We start from the raw sequence: 18169 nt of genomic DNA on the forward strand, positions 1-18169 counted from the left end.
GAAGGCTGCTCAGAGCAAGTCTTCCCCCAAGTGAGATTTAGGCTCTTCAAGGATGCAGACAGAAAGAATCTCTCCTATCTAGATGTGGTTTGGAAGGTGGGTGTTATTGTTACTGTTCCAGGTTTCATTATTCTATTCAAAGGATGAAGCTGGAAATAATTTAGCAGCTGTGCATACAAACAAGAACTTCATAAATATTTATGGCACAACACGTCCCTAATCTTGGGAAGCTAAGTAGGTCAGGCTTCACTCTCCAAAGTTGCAAAAGTAGGTTTTGGGGAGTTATCCTGCACTCCCGTTTCTCTGCAGTTTCCTTGGCAAGGTTTTTTGTAAGCAGATTTCCCTTCAAAGACCTGAGCGGACGGGACAGGCCAAGGCCTCTGAGATGGCTTTGTGCCTAAAGCAGGACCGGAAATGAGCGTCTCTCAGGCTGTAGCCTGGTGACCACCAAACTGGGCTTTCTTCCTCCCCAAAAAATCTATCCATACAGCTGTTCCTGCTACTCCAGCCCCAAATTCAAGGCTGCAGTTTTTAAGATCCAGTATCTTCCAAATATAACACCTACTTTCCACCTTTCAATCTGAGCTTCAAAGTTTGGTTCTGAGGAAATGGACTGTTCGTCTGAGTAGGGACTTATGGCTTTTGACCTCGCTCTATAGACCATCCGCTCTGACTCTTAGGTTGGCTTTATTTAATTTTGCTTGATTATCTACTGTACAATTTTTTTCTCACATCTCCCCACCAAGAGGGGAGAACCACAAAAGTATCAGTCCCTTGGTGCTGCTCTCAGGCCCCAGCTGTCAAAGTCTTAACAAGGAGGCCCCTAAAAACAAAGTAGATCACAGCAGGAGTTGTGAATAAACCTGGAGACCCTGTGCTGAAAACCACAATCCCTTTTCTCCTCAACTATTTCTACAGCTCTTCTTCATGAAGGTCACCTGCAGGGCAGAACAGCCTTTACATCTGAAATTTTACACTGGTTTTGTCACTGCCCCAAACTCCCCCAAAATATTTGCTATTTATGTGGTTTCTTCCATTTGCATGCCTCATTCTTGACACAATCTGAACAGACATGCTTCGTGCGCTGAATTCCTGGAACAGTTAGGAAAAGATGAACTTTGAATCCCTCCACTCTACGCTCACTTTCTCCTCATAAGAGCCATGGTGGCGCAGTTTGGCAGCTCAATTCCCACCGGCTCAAGGTTGACTTGGCTTTCTATCCTTCCGAAGTGGGTAAACTGAGGACCCAGATTGTTGGGGACAATATGCTGACTATGTAAACCACTCAGAGAGGGCTATAAAGCACTGTGAAGCGGTAAATAAGTCAAGGTGCTATTGCTATTATATGAGGAGCCACAATCTCTTAACTATAGTCTGGGTGCTCCTATCCCAAAGAGATGCTGGCTGGGGGAATTCTGGGGCTGAAAATCTCGGGGGCACCCAGGGAGAAAAAGGCTGGGACTATGCCTCTGGCATTTCTATCATCTACCATGATAAAAATGCAAAGAACACTCCCAAAAAGATTTTTACATAATTGCACAATTTCTGCAAAAATAAATATTCAGCAACTTCTGCTGCTGATGGCCAGACAGCCTTTATCAAACTAGTATGTTCCAATTTTTTCTTTCTTCCTTTCTGACTAATATCATGAGATATTTGCCTACAAAAAATCAGGCAAATTCTTTGTAGTCAAATTAAATGGTCAATTTCTCAGCTGGACTTACAAGGTGACATTAGAAATGAAATTCAAACTCTGTCTACACTCATCACTTTGGGCCTCATGTGGATTTTCTTGTGTACGATAAGGTTGGAAGGTTTCCTGAAGCATCATGCACACTCGGGGCATTTAAATGGTTTTTCCCCTGTGTGTATGATTTAGAAGGCTATCCTTAGTACTGAAATCTTTCCCACAGTCTGGACACTCATATGGTTTCTCTCCTGTGTGAGTTCTCTGGTGTCTAACCAAGCTAGAAATTTCACTGAAACATTTCCCACAATCAGGACATTCAAATGGTTTCTCTCCTGTGTGAGTTATCTGGTGTCTAATCCAGCTGGAATTATCACTGAAACACTTCCCACAATCAGGACATTTAAAGGGTTTCTCTCCTGTATGATTCCTCTGGTGTTTAACCTAGCTGGAATTCTGACTGAAACATTTCCCACAGTCAGGACATTCAAAGGGTTTCTCTCCTGTGTGAATCCTCTTGTGGCCAATGAGGGTGGAATTTCAACTGAAACTTTTCCCACAGTCAGGACATTCAAACGGTTTCTCTCCTGAGTGAATCCTCTGGTGTTGAACCAAGCTGGAATTCTAATCGAAACATTTCCCATAATCAGGACATTCAAATAGTTTCTCTCCTGTGTGAGTTATCTGGTGTCTAATCCAGCTGGAATCATCACTGAAACATTTCCCACAATCAGGGCATTCAAAGGGTTTCACTCCTATGTGAATCCTCTGGTGTTTAACCAGGCTGGAATTATGACTGAAACTTTTCCCACAATCAGGACATTCAAAGGGTTTCTCCCCTGTGTGAATCCTCTGGTGGCCAATGAGGTTGTACTTCCGACTGAAACTTTTCCCACAATCAGGACATTCAAAGGGTTTCTCTCCTGTGTGAGTCCTCTGGTGGCCAATGAGGTTGTACTTCCGACTGAAACTTTTCCCACAATCAGGACATTCAAAGGGTTTTTCTCCTGTGTGAGTCCCCTGGTGTTTAACCATACTGGAATTCTGACTGAAACTTTTCCCACAGTCAGGACATTCAAACGGTTTCTCTCCTGTGTGAATCCTTTGGTGTTGAACCAGACTGGTATTCTGACTGAAACTTTTCCCACAATCAGGACATTCAAAGGGTTTCTCTCCTGTGTGAGTCCTCTGGTGTTTAACCAGGCTGGAATTCTGACTGAAACTTTTCCCACAATCAGGACATTCAAAGGGTTTCTCTCCTGTGTGAGTCCTCTGGTGGTCAATGAGGTTGGTATTTAGACTGAAACTTTTCCCACAGTCAGGACATTCAAAGGGTTTCTCTCCTGTGTGAGTCCTCTGGTGGCCAATGAGCTTGGAATTCTGACTGAAACTTTTCCCACAATCAAGACATTCAAATGGTTTCACTCCTGTGTGAATCCTCTGGTGTTGAACCAGGCTGGAATTCTGACTGAAACTTTTCCCACAATCAGGACATTCAAAGGGTTTCTCTCCTGTGTGAGTCCTCTGGTGTTTAATCAGGCTGGAATTTTGACTGAAACATTTCCCACAATCAGGACATTCAAAGAGTTTCACTCCTATATGAATCCTCTGGTGTTGAACCAGGCTGGAATTATGACTGAAACTTTTCCCACAGTCAGGATGTTCAAAGGGTTTCTCTCCTGTGTGAATCCTCTGGTGGCCAATGAGGTTGGAATTTTGACTGAAACTTTTCCCACAGTCAGGACATTTAAAGGGTTTCTCCTTGGTGTGAGTCCACGTTGCCATGCTTGCTAAAGCATTTACCGCATTGGGAACATTTGTAGGGCTTCCCTCTTGTGTGGGTCCTTCCATGAAAGAAAATGAAGTTGTTCTGACTAAAGCTTTTGCCACATTCAGAGTATTTGTACGATTTTTCTCCAGTCTGGATCCCCTCTGGCATAATCAGCTGTGATTTGCAAGTTATATCTTTCCCAGAACAGAAACGTCTATGGAGCTTTTCCACAACTAATATTCTTGAGGTGGTCAAAAATATGGATAATGCCTTTAGTGCTGCTTTGATTTACTGGTGATTTTCTTCCTCCGAGAGCGAGGCCTGCAACACTGTCTGCTCTACGTGGCTTCCTCCCCAGTAACTTCCAGATATTTCCCTCTTTTCCTGAATGGAAAAATAATCTCCCTTGACTTTTCATGCAATGTATGCTTTAATTTCACACTCTATTTTTCCAGTTAGAAATCTCTTCTTGATTTTCTCTCATTTCTCTCTCACCTGCTGGGGGACTCTCTGAAGGAAATGGGAAATATTTTGATTTCTGGACTGACTTGTTTTGCTATTCAAAGTTGTTTGTTATCCTCAGTTGTCCAGAGTGCTCATTGCCATCTTCTTTGTCTATAAGATTCAAATAAAAGTGTATCTTTAATTGTGCATAAAATGGTTGCAGAAGATGAGAAAAGAAGAAAAAAGTTTACATTATAATGAAAAAGCAAACATGCCACAATGCTCCAATAAGCTCTTACATTGATCATGATTCAATTGACACATGGAAGACCACCCAGATCCAAGTTCGAATATCCATTCAATGATTTATTTTATTTATTTTATTTTTCAATTTATATACCGCCCTTCTCCCTGAGGACTCAGGGCGGTGCACAGCCAGAATTAAAAACATGAAATACAAATATTAAAAACAATTAAAATCTATATAAATTTGGCCCAAAATTTAAAAAAACCACAAACCAATTAAACATTTAAAAATTTTTAAAAATTTCTTCCTAAGCCAGCCCGGCTTGCTGGAAAAAGTGGGTTTTAAGGGCACGGCGGAAGGCACTGAGGTCTTGGATTCTCCTTATCTCTGGGGCAGCTGATTCCAGAGGGTAGGTGCCCCCACAGAGAAGGCTCTCCCCCTGGGGGTCACCAGCCTACATTGTTTGGCTGATGGCACCCTGAGGAGGCCCTCTCTGTGGGAGCGCACGGGTCGATGGGAGGTCGTCGGTAGCAGCAGGCGGTCTCGAAGATAGCTAGGCCCTATGCCATGGAGCGCTTTAAAGGTGATAACCAACACCTTGAAGCGCACCCGGAAGACCACCGGGAGCCAGTGCAGCTCGCGCAGGAGCGGTGTTACATGGGAGCACCATGCTGCTCCCATCACTACCCGCGCTGCTGCGTTCTGGACCAGCTGGAGCCTCCGGGTGCCCCTCAAGGGGAGCCCCATGTAGAGAGCATTGCAGTAGTCAAGGCGAGAGGTGACGAGGGCGTGAGTGACTGTGCACAGGGAATCCCGATCAAGAAAGGGCCGCAACTGGCGAATCAGGCGAACCTGATAAAAGGTCCCCCTGGTTACAGCCGTCAGATGTTCCTCCAAGGACAGCTGCATATCCAGGAGGACTCCCAGATTGCGAGCCCTTTCTGTGGGGGCCGAGGACTCGCCCCCAATAGTCAATGATGGAGTCAACTGACTATATCGGGATGCCGGGAGCCACAGCCACTCAGTCTTGGAAGGGTTGAGTCTGAGCCTGTTCCTCCCCATCCAGATCCGCACAGCCTCCAGGCACTGAGACATCACTTCAAGGGCATCGTTGGGGTGGCCTGGGGTGGAGATGTACAGCTGGGTGTCATCAGCGTACTGGTGGTATCTCACCCCAAAGCCACGGATGATCTCGCCCAGCGGCTTCACATAAATGTTGAACAGGAGGGGCGAGAGGACCGACCCCTGAGGCACTCCACATATAAGAGGCCTTGAGGTCGACCTCTGCCCCCCTGCCAACACAAACTGCGACCGGTCGGAGAGAAAGGAGGAGAACCACCGCAATACGGTGCCTCCCACCCCCAACTCTTCCAGCCGGTGCAGCATGATACCATGGTCGATGGTATCAAAAGCCGCTGAGAGGTCTAACAGGACCAGAACAGAGGAGCAACCCCTGTCCCGAGCCCTCCAGAGATCATCAACCAACGCGACCAATGCCGTTTCCGTGCTGTGCCCAGACCTGAAACCCGACTGGAATGGATCTAGATAAGATGTTTCCTCCAGGAATTGTGGAAACTGTCGCGCGACCACACTCTCAACAACCTTCGCCATGAAGCGAAGGTTGGAGACAGGACGATAGTTGGCCAATATTGCCGGATCCAGGGACGGCTTCTTGAGGAGAGGCCTCACCACCGCCTCTTTCAAGGCAGCGGGGAAGTAACCCTCACTCAACAAAGCATTAATGACGCCCTGGAGCCAGCCTCGTGTAACCTCCCGGGAAGCCAGTCACATGACTGTTTATCTGGAGGTCCTGGGGATAGATTATACATTTGCAGGTATGTACATTTAGAAATAAAAATATACACACCTACAATATGAAGATAATACATGTCTTTGAAGTCTGAAAAACATCTGAAACCTTCTGAGCTATTGTTAATCAGAAATTGGATGAATTGGATGATTGCTCATATGTTGAGATGGCAAGGCTGAAGTTCAGGCCTCAAAAGGCTTTTGAAGCCATGGAAAATTTCATAGGAAACACAAGCCTATGGGTTAGCACGTGACCAAAACCACAGAAGGCAAACTTGACTATTTTTATAATTTCTATATCTTCTCTGTCATGTGCCAACTGCCTCTTATGTAATGAAGCGAAAGCAAAGAAATGTATAAATATCTGCCTTTCACTACGCTCAGGGTTCCTTCCTTCTTAGGAGGATGAAGAAATGCATTGGCTTATCAACACACACACACACACACACACACTTGGACTCTGTCTCTTATTTCACTGAGCCATATCTGTCAATCGCAGTTATGTCACGGTAAGGTTGGTGGCCAATACATTTTATAAATAAATACACCTGAACAGTCAAAACATTCAATAGCTATTTTTTAAAAAGTGCTGGGTTAAGCACAGTGGAGCCTGGGGGGGCACCAATAGGAAACACATACTTGTTAACTAGAAATGGAAGTAGAACAAAACAAGAACAACCCAAAAAAGACCAGAGGCAAATAAATCCGATCTTGTTGCCCAGAAAACATCAGGTCCACAAGAGAAGAATTGAGTTGGGGGACCTTGGAGGTCTTCTAGTCCATCCCCTGTTCAGCCAGGAGACCCTATTCCGTCCAGAACAAATGGCTGCCCAATCTCCCCTCAAAACCCTCCAGGGACGGAGCAGCCACAACCTCTGGAGGGAAGCCATTCCCAAAGAACCAACCTCCCCTTGAAAGAGGCTTTTTCAAGCTCCCCACCAGCAGAAATTGCAGCCCCCAGTTTCCCAGCCTGCAGCACCAGTGGGCTTCCATTTGGGGAGGGAAGGAACCTGCAGCAGCCGCAGCTGAGAGGCTTCAGCCCAGTTGCTTCTCCGCTTCCAGCCCAAGTTGCTCCCGGACTCTCCTCCCACCTGCAGCCCTCCACTCACCTGCCAGCTGCTGCTTCCACCATGGAAACAGCACAAAAGCCGCTCTGCACACCAACTTCCTCCCATCAGCCATCCGGAAGAGGAAGTTCCTCTGCGCCTCTCCTCTCCTCTCCTCCCATCCTTTCTAGCAATGCAGTGTTGATGGCTTTCTAGGCACAGACGTTGCCTGACCGCCATCTAGCGACAGGAGGTGGAAAAACACGCTTTTCCAATCTCCACCAAGGCGTTTGGAAGAGGTTTCCTGTGATTACATTGCAGCAGGTCGTTTTCGATTCCCAGCAACCGACCTTTGCAACTGAGCCAAGTGAAAAAGTGAAACGTGATGCTACTTCGGTTTTGGTGCCTTTGGGTCAGTCTTGATGCCTGGCCTTGCAGTTTTTATTCTGGTCAACTGAGCAGAGATAATTTCTATATAAGAATGCGTGATGACAATTTCTCAACAGAGAAAAAGGAGGAAGGTGCAATTATATTTTTCTTTTTCCGATTCCTTTCCTGCTTCTCTCTATCCATTCTTTGTTTTTGTTTGATTTATATATTTTATTACATTAAATTTTCTAATTAAAAAAAGGAATGTGTATGAAACAAAGAGTCAGTCTTGATGCCTGGCCTTGCAGTTTCCTTGGCAAGGATTTTGTATATTTTATTAGATTAATATTTTGAATGTAAAAAAGGAATGGGTATCAAACAAAGAGTGGTACATTGTTGCATGAACATCTGTATTACCAATCTTTTTTCCAGCCCTTGGAAATGCCTTTTGGAAACATTTCTCTTACCATATACAGACAGTCATCTCCTCTTCTTAAACCCCCTTTTCTAGCCCTGCTGGGTATGTGACTTTCTCACTTTGACCTAATGGAGACTTCTGTGTATGCAAAGTTACAGACGCACAAGGCATTTAGGATGGGTGTGCTTGGAAGCATCTCTGGGCAGCAGGAATGAAGCTGGCTCCCTTTGAGCCTCTGACCCACTGATTCTCCTGGGTCTTAAATCCTTGGCAGACACAGGAAATCAGTCATAAAGTTTGGGGGATGTAGAGAGGTTTTGATCTCCACTGAGTCATCCCTAAGAAAGTGCAAAATCTATACGTCAGCTTTTTGCAAAGTATTGCCCTCCAAGTCTTTTGCCCAAAGGATGCAGACAGAAAGAATCTCTCCTATCTAGATGTGGTTTGGAAGGTGGGTGTTATTGTTACTGTTCCAGGTTTCATTATTCTATTCATAGGATGAAGCTGGATATAATTTAGCAGCTGTGCATACAAACAAGAACTTCATAAATATTTATGGCACAACATAATCTTGGGAAGCTAAGTAGGTCAGGCTTCACTCTCCAAAGTTGCAAAAGTAGGTTTTGGGGAGTTATCCTGCACTCCCGTTTCTCTGCAGTTTCCTTGGCAAGATTTTTTGTAAGCAGATTTCCCTTCAAAGACCTGAGAGGACGGGACAGGCCAAGGCCTCTGAGATGGCTTTGTGCCTAAAGCAGGACCGGAAATGAGCGTCTCTCAGGCTGTAGCCTGGTGACCACCAAACTGGGCTTTCTTCCTCCCCAAAAAATCTATCCATGCAGCTGTTCCTGCTACTCCAGCCCTAAATTCAAGGCTGCAGCTTTCAAGATCCAGTATCTTCCACATAACACCTACTTTCCACCTTTCAATCTGAGCTTCAACTTTTAATTCTGAGGAAATGGACTGTTCGTCTGAGTAGGGACTTATGGCTTTTGACCTCGCTCTATAGACCATCCGCTCTGACTCTTAGGTTGGCTTTATTTAATTTTGCTTGATTATCTACTGTACAACTTTTTTCTCACATCTCCCCACCAAGAGGGGAGAACCACAAAAGTATCAGTCCCTTGGTGCTGCTCTCAGGCCCCAGCTGTCAAAGTCTTAACAAGGAGGCCCCTAAAAACAAAGGAGATCACAGCAGGAGTTGTGAATAAACCTGGAGATCCTGTGCTGAAAACCACAATCCCTTTTCTCCTCAACTCAGTATTTCTACAGCTCTTCATGAAGGTCACCTGCAGGGCAGAACAGCCTTTACATCTGAAATTTTACACTGGTTTTGTCACTGCCCCAAACTCCCCCAAAATATTTGCTATTCATGTGGTTTCTTCCACTTGCGTGCCTCATTCTTGACACAATCTGAACAGACATGCTTCGTGCGCTGAATTCCTGGAACAGTTAGGAAAAGATGAACTTTGAATCCCTCCACTCTACGCTCACTTTCTCCTCATAAGAGCCATGGTGGCGCAGTTTGGCAGCTCAATTCCCACCGGCTCAAGGTTGACTTTGCTTTCTATCCTTCCGAGGTCGGTAAAATGAGGACCCAGATTGTTGGGGGCAATATTCTGACTATGTAAACCACTTAGAGAGAGCTATAAAGCAATGTGAAGCAGTAAATAAGTCAAGGTCCTATAATTATTATTTTTATTATTATAATTTTATTTCTATACCGCCCTTCTCCTGCGGGACTCAGGGCGGAGTACAACCAAGATAAAACATTGTATATAAAATTTAAAAACAATTTAAAAAACAATTAAATAATTTCGGCCCAACATATTAAAAACAACCCAATTAAAACTAAATTCAATTAAAACTGAGAGGATGGGATCAAGCCAGCCCAGCTAGATGGAATAGGTGTGTTTTCAGGGCCCAACGAAAAGTCCAGAGGTCTGATATCGTGCGTATCTCAGGGGGTAGGTCATTCCAGAGGGCGGGTGCTGTCACAGAGAAGGCTCTCCCCCTGGGGGTCGCCAGCCGACACTGTCTGGCCGACGGCACCCTGAGGAGGCCCTCTCTGTGCGAGCGAACCGGTCGGTGGGAGGCTATTGGCGGCAGAAGGCGGTCTCGCAGATAACCCGGCCCTAAGCCATGGAGCGCTTTAAAGGTGGTCACCAACACCTTGAAGCGCACCCGGAAGACCACAGGAAGCCAGTGCAGCTCGCGCAGGAGAGGTGTCATATGTGAGCACCTCGTCGCTCCCATAATCCCCCGCGCGGCCGCATTCTGGAATAACTGTAGCCTCCGGGTGCACCCCAAGGGGAGCCCCATGTAGAGAGCATTGCTGTAGTCCAGGCGGGAAGTGGCGAGTGCTTGAGTGACCGTGCGTAGGGAGTCCCGATCCAGAAAGGGGCGCAACTGGCGTATCAGGTGAACCTGATAAAAAGCCCCCCTGGCCACGGCCGTCATGTGCTCTTCTAAAGACAGCCGTGGATCCAGGAGGACACCTAAGTTGCGAGCCCTCTCCGTGGGGGCCAGTGATTCGCTCCCGATAGCCAGCGATGGCACCAGCTGGCTATATCAGGATGCCAGAAGCCACAGCCACTCGGTCTTGGAAGGGTTGAGTCGGAGCCTGTTTCTCCCCATCCAGGCCCACACGGCCTCCAGACACTGGGACATCACTTCTTCTTCTTTTTTTTTTTTAATTTATTTATTTAAAACAGTACATCAAACAAAAAAGAAATAGTCAAACAAACGATCGCGACAGAAACTTTACATGATATTTACGCTTTCTACGGTATGTAGGCTTCAGTCAAATTTAACAAATATTAAACATAGTCCTGGTTATACTTGACTTTTTGGGTGTCTGTTGTTCAACCAAACATACCATTTGTCCCAACATTGGAAATATACGGAGTCCTTTTGATCTCGCAATGCTTTAGTCAGTCTGTCGGCTTCCGCATAATCCAAAGTTTTCTCCAGAATCAAATCTTCAGCCGGCAGGTCTTTCCCCTTCCAATGTTGGGCGAAACATATTCTTGCTGAGGTGGTGATAAATACACACAGACACCATATATTAGTGCCTATATTATCTGGCCTAATGTTCAGTAGATAGTACTCTGGTTTCAGAATTAGGTTATAACCTGTGATTTCCATAATCCATGCCTGTATGGTTTTCCAGAATTCCCTCGTCCTGGGACAGGTCCACCACATGTGGAAATAGGTGCCGATCTCCCCGCACTTCCAACAGTTTGGTGAGAGATTTGAATACATTTTAGAAAGACGGGCAGGTGGAAGGTGCCATCTATACAGCATCTTGTACACATTTTCTTTATATGATGTTGCCCACAGGAGTTTCATATGTTTGAGCCAGATTTCTTCCCATTTGGTCAAATCAATTGGATAACCAATATTTCTCCCCCAGGCAATCATAGAGTCTTTAACTATTTCATCCCCTATCCAATAATCTATTAGAAGTTTATATATCCTTGATAACATTTTATTCTCTTTTCCTAGAATGATATTGTCCAGATCATGCTGATTCAAATTAATACTAACTTGTTTCCTATCTTTTTTAAATTTCGAGCAAATTTGGGCATAAGCCCACCAATCCAGTTGTCTTCCCTGCAACTCCAACTCATTTCTTGTTTTCAGACTGCCATGGGGGTCCAAAAGTTCCCGGTAAGAGAGGTGATTTTCTTTGTTATATAGAGGCCTATACGTTATAGCTTCGAGTGGGACCAGCCAGGAGGGGACTGAAAAGTAAAATTTACCCTTAATTTTCCTCCACGACTCAATTAGAATATTCCTCACATAATGTCCTGCAAGACACCTGTGCTTTGGGATTTTATTTTGCCAAAGAAAATAATGCCATCCTTGATGTAACCCCTCACCTTCCAAAATCAACAACCTCCTTCTTCTCAGCAATATCCAATCCCTGATCCAGACTAAATTTGCGGCCTGATAGTAGTATTCCCATTTTGGAACACCAAATCCTCCTCTTTCTTTAAGTTCTTGAAGCATTTTAAGTTTAATTCTGGGTTTTTTATTTTGCCAAATGAATTTAAGGACATAAGAATTTAATTTTTTTTAAAAATTGTTATCCAGTCTAACTGGTGCTGTGTAGAATAGGTATATCAATTTTGGAAGTATGTAAGTTTTTATAATTGCTATTCTACCTAGTAGGGATATCTGCATGCTCTTCCATTTCTCTAGATCCTGACCTGTTCTCTTGAGAAGGTTCAGATAGTTGTCTTCTTTGATCGTGGAGCATTTGGCTGATATAATAATGCCTAGGTATTTTAGTTTGTTTACAATTTGGAACCCCAAATTCACTTCTAATTCTTTCCCTTGCTTTACTGTTAAATTTTTGGCAATAATTTTAGTTTTTTCCCTATTGACTTTTAATCCCGCCACCTTACCATATTTTTCTATTTCCTGGGTCAGACACGGTCCCGATATCAACGGATCTTCTAATATAAATACTAAGTCATCAGCGTAAGCCTGCACCTTATATTGTTGATTTTGGATATAAAGACCTTTTATCCCCATATTACGTCTAATTTCCCTCAATAAGGGTTCTAATGACAGAATAAATAGCAACGGGGAAAGCGGACACCCTTGTCTAGTTCCTTTCTCAATATCAATTTGATTGGATACATCACCATTAGTTGAAATTTTAGCAGTCTGCTTCGAATAAATTGCACGGATTGCCCGAATAAATCTTTCTCCAAATTGCATATGTTGCAGTAAACCTATTAAAAAACTCCAATTCACACGATCAAAGGCCTTATGTGCATCCATGAATACCAGGGCCAATTGTTTATCAGTATGGGTTTCGTAATATTCCAAAACACTGGGACATCACTTCAAGGGCATCGTTGGGGTGGCCTGGGGTGGAGATGTACAGCTGAGTATCGTCAGCGTACTGATGGAAATCCACCCCAAAGCCACGGATGATCTCACCCAGCGGCTTTACATAAATGTTGAACAGAAGGGGCGAGAGGACCGACCCTTGTGGCACCCCACACGCAAGGCGCCTCGGGGTCGACTGCTGCCCCCCTCTCAACACAGATTGCCACCGGTCAGAGAGGTAGGAGGAGAACCACCGCAGAATGGTGCTCCCCACCCCCAGCCCCTTCAACCGGTGCAACATGATACCATGGTCAATGGTATCAAAAGCCGCTGAGAGATCTAACAGGACCAGGATAGAGGAGCAACCCCTATCCCGAGCCCTCCAGAGATCATCCACCAACGCGACTAATGCCGTTTCCGTGCTGTACCTAGGTCGGAAGCCGGACTGGAGCGGGTCTAGATAGTCCTATTGCTATTATATGAGGAGCCACAATCTCTAACTATAGTCTGAGTGCTCCTATCCCAAAGAGATGCTGGCTGGGGGAATTCTGGGGCTGAAAATCTCGGGGGCACCCAGGGAGAAAAAGGCTGGGACTATGCCTGTGGCATTTCTATCATCTACCATGATAAAAATGCAAAGAACACACCCAAAAAGATTTTTACATAATTGCACAATTTCTGCAAAAATAAATATTCAGCAACTTCTGCTGCTGATGGCCAGACAGCCTTTATCAAACTAGTATGTTCCAATTTTTTCTTTCTTCCTTTCTGACTAATATCATGAGATATTTGCCTACAAAAAATCAGGCAAATTCTTTGTAGTCAAATTAAATAGTCAATTTCTCAGCTGGACTTACAATGTGACATTAGAAATGAAATTCAAACTCTGTCTACACTCATCACTTTGGGCCTCATGTGGATTTTCTTGTGTACGATAAGGTTGGAAGGTTTCCTGAAGCATCATACACACTCGGGGCATTTAAATGGTTTTTCCCCTGTGTGTATGATTTAGAAGGCTATCCTTAGTACTGAAATCTTTCCCACAGTCTGGACACTCATATGGTTTCTCTCCTGTGTGAGTTCTCTGGTGTCTAACCAAGTTAGAATTTTCACTGAAACATTTCCCACAATCAGGACATTCAAATGGTTTCTCTCCTGTGTGAGTCCTCTGGTGTCTAACCCAGCTGGAATTATCACTGAAACATTTCCCACAATCAGGACATTTAAAGGGTTTCTCTCCTGTGTGAGTTCTCTGGTGTCTAATCCAGCTGGAATTATCACTGAAACATTTCCCACAATCAGGACATTCAAAGGGTTTCTCTCCTGTGTGAGTCCTCTGGTGTTTAACCAGGCTGGAAATCTGACTGAAACTTTTCCCACAGTCAGGACATTCAAAGGGTTTCACTCCTGTGTGAATCCTTTGGTGTTGAACCAGGCTGGAATTCTGACTGAAACATTTCCCACAGTCAGGACATTCAAAGGGTTTCACTCCTGTGTGAATCCTCTGGTGGCCAATGAGGTTGGAATTTTGACTGAAACTTTTCCCACAGTCAGGACATTCAAAGGGTTTCTCTCCTGTGTGAGTCCTCTGGTGGCCAATGAGGTTGGCATTCCGACTGAAACTTTTCCCACAATCAGGACATTCAAAGGGTTTCTCTCCTGTGTGAATCCTGTGGTGGCCAATGAGGTTGGAATTTTGACTGAAACTTTTCCCACAGTCAGGACATTCAAAGGGTTTCTCTCCTGTGTGAATCCTCTGGTGGCCAATGAGGTTGGAATTTTGACTGAAACTTTTCCCACAGTCAGGACATTCAAAGGGTTTCTCTCCTGTGTGAATCCTCTGGTGGCCAATGAGGTTGGCATTCCGACTGAAACTTTTCCCACAATCAGGATACTCAAAGGGTTTCTCTCCTGTGTGAATCCTCTGGTGGCCAATGAGATTGGAATTTTGACTGAAACTTTTCCCACAATCAGGACATTGAAAGGGTTTCTCTACTGTGTGAGTCCTCTGGTGTTGAACCAAGCTGGAATTCTGAACGAAACTTTTCCCACAGTCAGGACATTCAAAGGGTTTCTCCTTGGTGTGAGTCCACATTGCCATGCTTGCTAAAGCATTTACTGCATTGGGAACATTTGTAGGGCTTCTCTCTTGTGTGGGTCCATCCATGAAAGAAACTCAAGTTGTTCTGACCAAAGCTTTTGCCACATTCAGAGTATTTGTACGGTTTTTCTCCAGTATGGATCCCCTCTGGCATAATCAGCTGTGATTTGCAAGTTGTATCTTTCCCAGAACAGAAACATCTATGGAGCTTTTCCACAACTAATATTCTTGAGGTGGTCAAAAATATGGATAATCCCTTTAGTGCTGCTTTGATTTACTGGTGATTTTCTTCCTCCGAGAGCGAGGCCTGCAACACTGTCTGCTCTACGTGGCTTCCTCCCCAGTAACTTCCAGATATTTCCCTCTTTTCCTGAATGGAAAAATAATCTCCCTTGACTTTTCATGTAACGTATGCTTTAATTTCACACTCTATTTTTCCAGTTAGAAATCTCTTCTTGATTTTCTCTCATTTCTCTCTCACCTGCTGGGGGACTCTCTGAAGGAAATGGGAAATATTTTGATTTCTGGACTGACTTGTTTTGCTATTCAAAGTTGTTTGTTATCCTCAGTTGTCCAGAGTGCTCATTGCCATCTTCTTTGTCTATAAGATTCAAATAAAAGTGTATCTTTAATTGTGCATAAAATGGTTGCAGAAGATGAGAAAAGAAGAAAAAAGTTTACATTATAATGAAAAAGCAAACATGCCACAATGCTCCAATAAGCTCTTACATTGATCATGATTCAATTGAGACATGGAAGACCACCCAGATCCAAGTTCGAATATCCATTCAATGATGAAATTCCATTGTTGACTTCAGTCAATCACAAATTCTTAGCAATGCAAAGGGTTGTTTTCAAATACAATCAATTGAAAAAGAAACTACACCTGCTTTGGTTTCTTGTGGTTTTACTTATCAGGGTATCATAAATATCATCGCAACAGAACAGAAGAGAATAACAGAATTGGAAGGGACCTTGGAGGTCACCCTATATCATTTCAGACAAATGGCTGTCTCATCTCTTCTGAAAAGCCTCCAGTGATGGAGCACCACAACTTCTGAAGGCCAGCTGTTCTGCTGGTTAATTGTTCTCACCATTAGGAAATTTCTCACTGCTTCCATAGTATAAAGAGGGGAAGTAGCAGCCACGTACTGCTAATAAAATGCCCTTCATCAATTGATCATCAGCAAGTATGACTACATCTATCCCTGACACTGAGTTGTGTGTTTAACACAATGCCAAAGAATAAAGAATCAGCAATGATCTTAGAGAAGAAATTGTTGCTGCCAATCAATTTGGGAAGGTTTAAAAGGTCATTTCCAAACAATTAAAAACCCATCATTCTACAGTGCGGAAGATTATTCACAAGTGTAAAGGATTCAAGAGAGTTGCTAATCTTCCCAGGAGTGGACGTTCAAGGAAATTCAGCCCAAAGTCAGACGGTGCAATGACCAAAAGCACAGAAGGCAAACTTGACTATTTTTATAATTTCTATATCTTCTCTGTCATGTGCCAACTGCCTCTTATGTAATGAAGCGAAAGCAAAGAAATGTATAAATATCTGCCTTTCACTACGCTCAGGGTTCCTTCCTTCTTAGGAGGATGAAGAAATGCATTGGCTTATCAACACACACACACACACACACTTGGACTCTGTCTCTTATTTCACTGAGCCATATCTGTCAATCGCAGTTATGTCACGGTAAGGTTGGTGGCCAATACATTTTATAAATAAATACACCTGAACAGTCAAAACATTCAAAAGCTATTTTTTAAAAAGTGCTGGGTTAAGCACAGTGGAGCCTGGGGGGGCACCAATAGGAAACACATACTTGTTAGCTAGAAATGGAAGTAGAACAAAACAAGAACAACCCAAAAAAGACCAGAGACACATAAATCCGATCTTGTTGCCCAGAAAACATCAGGCCCATAAGAGAAGAATTGAATTGGGGGGACCTTGGAGGTCTTCTAGTCCATCCCCTGTTCAGGCAGGAGACCCTATTCCGTCCAGAACAAATGGCTGCCCAATCGCCCCTCAAAACCCTCCAGGGACGGAGCAGCCACAACCTCTGGAGGGAAGCCATTCCCAAAGAACCAACCTCCCCTTGAAAGAGGCTTTTTCAAGCTTCCCACCAGCAGAAATTGCAGCCCCCAGTTTCCCAGCCTGCAGCACCAGTGGGCTTCCATTTGGGGAGGGAAGGAACCTGCAGCAGCCGCAGCTGAGAGGCTTCAGCCCAGTTGCTTCTCCGCTTCCAGCCCAAGTTGCTCCCGGACTCTCCTCCCACCTGCTGCCCTCCACTCACCTGCCAGCTGCTGCTTCCACCATGGAAACAGCACAAAAGCCGCTCTGTACACCAACTTTCTCCCATCAGTCATCCGGAAGAGGAAGTTCCTCTGCGCCTCTCCTCTCCTCTCCTCCCAGCCTTTCTAGCAATGCAGTGTTGATGGCTTTCTAGGCACAGGTGTTGCCTGACCGCCATCTAGCGACAGGAGGTGGAAAAACACGCTTTTCCAATCTCCACCAAGGCGTTTGGAAGAGGTTTCCTGTGATTACATTGCAGCAGGTCGTTTTCGATTCCCAGCAACCGAACTTTGCAACTGAGCCAAGTGAAAAAGTGAAACGTGATGCTACTTCGTTTTTGGTGCCTTTGGGTCAGTCTTGATGCCTGGCCTTGCAGTTTCCTTTGGAAGGGTTTTTGGGAAAGGTCCCCCCCACTCCATTTCCAGCTTCCAAGGGCTGAGAGGACTGGCCAAAGTTCAACAGGTGGGACTGGAACTGAGCGTTTCTCTGTCTCTAACCTGGTGCCTTCACCACTACACCAAACTGGAACTTCTTCCTCCCCACAAAATCTACCCATTGACCTGTTCCTGGTGCTCCCACAGCAAATTCAAGGCTGCAGCTTTCAAGATCAATCAATCAATCAGGATAGAGTTGGAAGGGACCATGGAGGTCTTCTGTTCCAACTCCCTGCTCAAGCAGGAGACTCTACCATTTCAGACAAGTGACTATCCAATCTATTTTTTAAAACTTCCAGTGATGAAGCACCCACAACTTCTGAAGGCAAGCTGAAGGCACTTATTAATTCACACTAAGTTTCCAGGTTGCTTCTTTCCTTCGTTAGTTTCCATCCATTGTTCCATGTCTTGCCTTCTAGTGTTTAGGAAGATAACTTGAGACCCTCCTCTTTGTGGCAGCCACTCAAATATTGGAAGACTGCTATCATGCCTCCCCTTGTCCTTTTCATTAGACTAGACGAGGGGTCTCAAACTCAAGGGCTGGTGGCCGGATGCAGCCCTCCCGAGCTTTTTCCTGGAAGAGGTTTGCAGGAAGCCATCGCAACCAAAAACAGCTTGGGAGCCAGTTTTCTCTGGCAGAGCGCTTGGGCCACCAGAGGCGCCCCCAACGTGAGTGATATCGATCTGGCCACGCCCAAC

General features: G+C 44.7%; 2 protein-coding genes and 1 pseudogene across 2 annotated transcripts in view; 1 reads left to right on the top strand and 2 right to left on the bottom strand.

The window, feature by feature from the left end:
* The window catches only part of LOC148115761 (uncharacterized), a 321967-nt gene that overhangs the window by 113208 nt on the left and 190590 nt on the right, over window positions 1–18169 (top strand). The window lies entirely within an intron of this gene.
* LOC132710895 (uncharacterized) overlaps window positions 671–18169 on the bottom strand; it is a 39207-nt pseudogene continuing 21708 nt past the window's right edge.
* On the bottom strand, window positions 7663–17118 carry LOC132710896 (uncharacterized). The gene is made up of 2 exons (XM_060688430.2): window positions 17038–17118; window positions 7663–15335 (listed from the first exon to the last, which is right to left on the bottom strand). The coding sequence occupies exon 2, from the start codon at window positions 14798–14800 to the stop codon at window positions 13613–13615; it is 1188 nt and encodes a 395-aa protein (XP_060544413.2). The 5' UTR covers window positions 14801–15335; window positions 17038–17118; the 3' UTR covers window positions 7663–13612.

This window comes from Pantherophis guttatus, chromosome 2 (genome assembly GCF_059756535.1).
Source record: "Pantherophis guttatus breed Tessera chromosome 2, ASM5975653v1, whole genome shotgun sequence".
NCBI classification, from domain to species: domain Eukaryota; kingdom Metazoa; phylum Chordata; class Lepidosauria; order Squamata; family Colubridae; genus Pantherophis; species Pantherophis guttatus.

Coding starts and splice junctions, on each gene's coding strand:
- LOC132710896 (XM_060688430.2), bottom strand. CDS start 14,800: ATGGATGGACCCACACAAGAGAGAAGCCCTACAAATGTTCCCAATGCA.